This window comes from Schistocerca cancellata, chromosome 9 (genome assembly GCF_023864275.1).
Source record: "Schistocerca cancellata isolate TAMUIC-IGC-003103 chromosome 9, iqSchCanc2.1, whole genome shotgun sequence".
NCBI lineage: Eukaryota > Metazoa > Arthropoda > Insecta > Orthoptera > Acrididae > Schistocerca > Schistocerca cancellata.
In genome coordinates, this window is record NC_064634.1 from 461,934,048 (window position 1) to 461,940,023 (window position 5,976).

Here is a 5,976-nt window from a genome sequence, read left to right on the forward strand (position 1 = left end):
CTTCACAGATGTGAAGGTCAGCTTTGTTCTTTTAAATGTAATGCAATAGTCTGATTCTTATTTTCTGATACCAGCTATCGAGACGAATCCATTGATACATTATATTGATAATTTTTGAAGATGCCAATGATACGTAACAGTAATCTCTTTGAAGCTTACCGAGGGTCACAAAGGTGGCATGAGCGTCCATTTACAGAAGGTGTTCGAAGTGATGACCATTGGTATCAGTGCAGTGCTGCAATCGTCTTATCCTGGATTGAGTGGTATTCCTTGTGACATCGTCACTTATTGAAGCACATGCTCTGACAATTATCTCTGGCATATCTTCACGCGTAGTTGGAATGTCTTTATAAACAATGTCTTTTACGAATCCTCACAAGAAAAAGTCCAGAGGCGTCAAGTCTGGCGAACGAGCAGGCCACGACCCATCTCCATGTCCAATCCAAGGTTCTGGGAATTGTCTGTGCAACTCATTTCTGGCCATCAGCGAAAAATGTGCCGGACACCAATCGTGTTGATAGCACAGTCTGTTCCTTAAGCTATTTCTTCCAATAACAGACTTAATGTTTCTTGCAGGAATGTGGTGTACTTCCTACCATTAAGGTTTCCTTCAATGAAATAGAGGCCTATAATTCTGTGTTCCAAAATCCCGTACCATACATTCACCGACCACGGATTTTGGCGTGCTTGCCGTAGCCAACATGGATTTTCAGTTGCCCAATAATGCACATTATGCAAATTAACATTTCCATGATTCGTGAATGTGGCCTCGTCAGTAAATAAAATCAAATTAATAAATGTGTCACCCCTCTGAATATGAAGTTGAGCCCATCGGCAGAATTCAATGCGACGCATTAAATTCGTACCAGTTAATTCTTAGTGGAGACTGATATGGTTAGGACAGTATTTATGGCGATGTAGAACACGAAAAACACCTCTCTGGCCCATGCCAGATTCCTTTGTGATTTGACACGAAGTTACACAAGGATTTCGAACAACAGTGGCAAGAGTACCAATTTCCGTTTCCTCGTTAGTAACTTTCCTTTGCCGGATGTGTTTCCGGTGCGTTAAAGATCCAATTGTTCTCAATTTATCACACACATATTTAAATGTACGACGTGTGGGGTGAGTACGTTGAGGATATGTTTCAGCGTATCAGTCTAGATCTCACTGGATTTCGTTGGCATTGTCCGTAAATGACAATCATATCCACTTGTTCTTCGAGGGAATACATCATTCACATTCTCTTGATTCGATGATACTAATCTTACCGTTACTGTTATTGTTGTATTGCGAAACCGTCGAATGGTGTTTACATGTAAATTGCACGTTAGATGGATACTCCGTATTCGGTGAATATTTACTATTTGCATGATATACCAGAGAGCATGTGCTTCGATAGGTGCCTAAGTGATAGTGAAGGAATAACACTCAATCCATGATAAGAAGATTGCAGCACTGCATTGATACCAGTCGTCACCACTTCGGACACTTTCTGTAAATGGACGTTCATGCCCCTATTTTGACCTTCGTTGACCTTCAACGACCTTACTGTTACGTATCATTGGATTCATCTCGATAGCCGCTATCAGACAATAAGTACCAAACTACAGCATCCCACCGGCCGTGGTGGCCGAGAGGTTCTAGGCGCTACAGTCTGGAACCGCGTGACTGCTACGGTCGCAGGTTCGAATCCTGCTTCGGGCATGGATGTGTGTGATGTCCTTAGGTTAGTTAGGTTTAAGTAGTTCTAAATTCTAAGGGACTGATGACCTCAGATGTTAAGTCCCATAGTGCTCAGAACCATTTTCTTTTTTGTAGCATCCCATTAACAAAAAAGAAGTTGACCTTCATCTCTTTGACTCGACCCCACCTAGCAACAAAACACCAACGTCATATTATGGCCCCCGTTGTCCCATGCAACATTTGTCCCACAAACTTTTCAGCTACTATCATACTTTCGGAGTTATTCTTGGTGGCAATAGCTAGTGACTCACCCTGTATGTATGCAGACTGAAGTGACAAATGAGAATTTGTAGCAAGGACAAGTTCGAATCCCGGCCTTGGTCACAATTTTCGTTCACATTGCTTCAGACTGTATGTATACGTGATACATGACCGCTACTTGAAAAGCTCACTCGGACCATGTAGTTTCATTTGATTAAAGCACCCATACCTCGGTTTCCCCAGTTTCGTCCACTGTAGAGGAGCTAGTCTAATATAGTTGGAGTGCTCTGCGATGTTAGGGGGAATACCAAGTGGGCTGAGGTGTCAGTCGCCTTGGGCAGTGGTGACTGTAAAGGTTAGGCACACCGTCACATATTACCCTGAACACGACTAGTGACCATTCGCTTCCAGTACTCCGCAGTACTCAATCTCATCAACAGAAGGCACACCGTGCATGAAACCAGCGACAACAGAATCATTGTGCAGTCGAATCAAATCGTGACTCAAGAGGATATGTCACTGTATATGGAACCCACAGAAGCGGTCACTTACCACAGATGAACCCCGCAAAAACACCAACAGATGATAAAGATAGCAGAAACAACTATGGATAATCGGGAAGAGTTCGTGAATCGTGACAGCTTATCTGCTGCCAACATACAAAGCACGCAGCAGCAGCAAAATGCAGGGTTATTACAAATGATTGAAGCGATTTCACAGCTCTACAATAACTTTATTATTTGAGATATTTTCAAAATGCTTTGCACACACATACAAAAACTCAAAAAGTTTTTTTAGGCATTCACAAATGTTCGATATGTGCCCCTTTAGTGATTCGGTAGACATCAAGCCGATAATCAAGTTCCTCCCACATTCGGCGCAGCATGTCCCCATCAATGAGTTCGAAAGCATCGTTGATGCGAGCTCGCAGTTCTGGCACGTTTCTTGGTAGAGGAGGTTTAAACACTGAATCTTTCACATAACCCCACAGAAAGAAATCGCATGGGGTTAATTCGGGAGAGCGTGGAGGCCATGACATGAATTGCTGATCATGATCTCCACCACGATCGATCCATCGGTTTTCCAATCTCCTGTTTACGAAATGCCGAACATCATGATGGAAGTGCGGTGGAGCACCATCCTGTTGAAAGATGAAGTCGGCGCTGTCGGTCTCCAGTTGTGGTATGAGCCAATTTTCCGCGGGCTACGCATGAAACTTGTCCGCACGCGTTCAACCGTTTCTTCACTCACTGCAGGCCGACCCGTTGATTTCCCCTTACAGAGGCATCCAGAAGCTTTGAACTGCGCATACCATCGCCGAATGGAGTTAGCAGTTGGTGGATCTTTGTGGAGCTTCGTCCTGAAGTGTCGTTGCACTCTTATGACTGACTGATGTGAGTGCATTTCAAGCACGACATACGCTTTCTCGGCTCCTGTCGCTATTTTGTCTCACTGCGCTCTCGAGCGCTCTGACGGCAGAAACCTGAGGTGCGGCTTCAGCCGACCAAAACTTTATGAGTTTTTCTACGTATCTGTAGTGTGTCGTGACCATATGTCAATGAATGGAGCTACAGTGAATTTATGAAATCGCTTCAATCATTTGTAATAGCCCTGTACATACTCTGCGGATCAGTACCTGTTTTGTGTTATATATGTTTCCGTGCAAAGAAGAAACGTAAATATTGCCAGGTTAAACCACAAGTCTATTGCCAAATGTATCAGAATGGAAGCTTTATTCATCAGTATTTCCATCAATGTAAGGAATCACTAAGTTTGGGGTCCCCGACTGACGCACCGTAGTTGGGAGCGTCAGCTAGATGGCGCCTCTGCCTCGGCTCAAACAGCGCCGCCTGCCACAGTTGGCCATCAGACCTCTACCGCTTTCTTTTTTGTACCACATACAGGTTCACGATAAGCCCTCATGAGCAACGTGGCCCTGGCCAGTTGTCACTTGACACTGCTCTGCAGAGCATTTGGAGGGTGTCTGCATACTCAATGCGGTGAAGTTTCCAGCAGTCACACGTCACAGCAGCCACTCACCCAACGTAGTGAAGTTCCCGGCAGCTACAGCGCTCACTTACCCACTGTGGAGTAGCTGCCGCCAGCTGGACGTCCTGGCGCCCACTTATTAACTGCAGCAAAGTTTTGGCAGTCAGACATTCTAGCGTCCACTTATCAAGCGTGATGAAGTTCCGGCAGCCAGCTTTAGAGCACCTAGTTATGAAGGGTCACCAGAGTCCACTTAACCACTGTGCCGAAGCTCCAGTTGTCAGAAAATGTCGCGCCCACTTAATGTGCATGGCTAACTTTTGGCAGTCAGACACTGCAGTGGTCACTTTGAAACGTCCCCTTTGAACAATTTATACACGACTGTGCTTAAACTGAGACACAATATTTTTAGTGCAACGCAATCTGACTATCAAAGATCCCTCCAAAAGAATGGCCCTGAGTAACATTAAACTATACCTTCCAGAAATCACTTACCTCACAAAAATCTTCATTACTCGAACTACTGCAATACAGCGAGCGCCACTACTGCCAGCTAAATAAAAGATTCAAACTACAGAAGGCACTAACTACTGATAGGGATAGTTAGCAAATGAAAGATTTTAATAGAGAACAAACAATGTATTTACCTTAATAGTCATAATATATATATATAGCAGTTCATGACAAATTACCAAACTCCGCCATCTCTCTCCCCACATCCACCACTGCTGGCGGCTCACCTCCAACTGCGCAACGCTACGCGCTGTTAACATCCAGCTGCCGCTGCCCAACACTACAATGGCAGACAACAATGCAAACTAGCCATGGACTGCACACAGCACAGCCAGTGATTTTCATACAGAGCGCTACGTAACGTTGCCAATAAGAAAATATAAACAGCCTACTCACAACTTTCTCTGCATGCTGAAGTTGCCAGCAGAGAGATATTGCAGTGCCCAGTCACTGAGTACTGAAGTTCCCAGTAGTCAGACACTGCAGTGCCCACTTATTCAGTGCAGTCCTGGCTGTCAGACACTGCAGCGTCCACTTACGACGTGTGATGAAGTCCTGGCAGTCAAAGTTGCAGCACCAGTGTGATGAAGTCTCAAGCAATCAGACACAGTGGCACCCTCTTAATCAGTGTGCTGAAGTTCCAGCACTCAGACACTGTAGTGCCTGCTTAGTAGCTGTGATAGATATTTGGCAGTCAGGCATTGTAGTGCCCTCTCCGTGCTAAGGAGTTGAAGTTCGTAGCAGTGCCCACTTATTCCGCGTGGTGCAGCTCTGGCAGAGAGACACTGCAGCGTCCGCTTACCATTTGTGGTGAACTTCCAGCAGTCAAAATCACAGCATGCATCTACGAAGTACAGTGAAGTTACTAGCAGTCAGACATCGCAGCGTCCATTTAATCAGTGTGTTCAAGTTCCAGCAGTCAAACATTGCAGTGCCCGCTTAATAAGCGTGGTTAACATTTGGCAGTCAAGCACTGCAGTGCCGACTTCCTCTCTGTGCTAAGGTGTTGAAGTTCCCTGCAGTCAGACACTGCAGCGGCCACTTATTCAATATGGTGTAGTTTTGGTAGACAGACATTGCAGTTCCCACTTACCATTTGTGGTGAAGTTCCAGCATTCAAAATCATAGCATGCATTTACCAAGTGTAGTGAAGTTGCTAGCAGTCAGGCATCACAGTGTACATTTAACCAGTGCAGTGAAGTTCCAGCAGTCGGACATTGCAGTACCCGCTTACTACAATAATGTGGCTAAGGTCTGGCACCAGACACTGCAGTACCCACTTACCCAGCGTGGTGAAGTTGCCAGTGTCCACGACCCACGAGCCGTTGTGTGACCCAGTCGCACCAGTGCTCTGGCTCCCGCCCATCTGTAATGACAGCAACAAAATCAGATTGTTACTCCAAAAAAGGCATTCCAGTGAACCTCCTTGCTAACGTTACAATGTACAAGCGCATTCATGTGAGAAGTAATAGTTGGTACAAGCCTCCCCTGGTACCATCATCCAGCTACATGTTATGTGTTACTTTC

General features: G+C 45.3%; 1 protein-coding gene across 1 annotated transcript in view; it reads right to left on the bottom strand.

Annotated features, from left to right (window-relative positions):
* The window catches only part of LOC126101499 (popeye domain-containing protein 3-like), a 244,083-nt gene extending 238,268 nt beyond the window's left edge, over positions 1-5,815 (bottom strand). The window contains exon 1 of the mRNA XM_049912144.1: positions 5,734-5,815. Coding sequence (XP_049768101.1) covers positions 5,734-5,815 — 82 coding nt within the window. The remainder of the gene's footprint in view (positions 1-5,733) is intronic.
* Between the last annotated feature and the right edge of the window lie 161 nt (positions 5,816-5,976).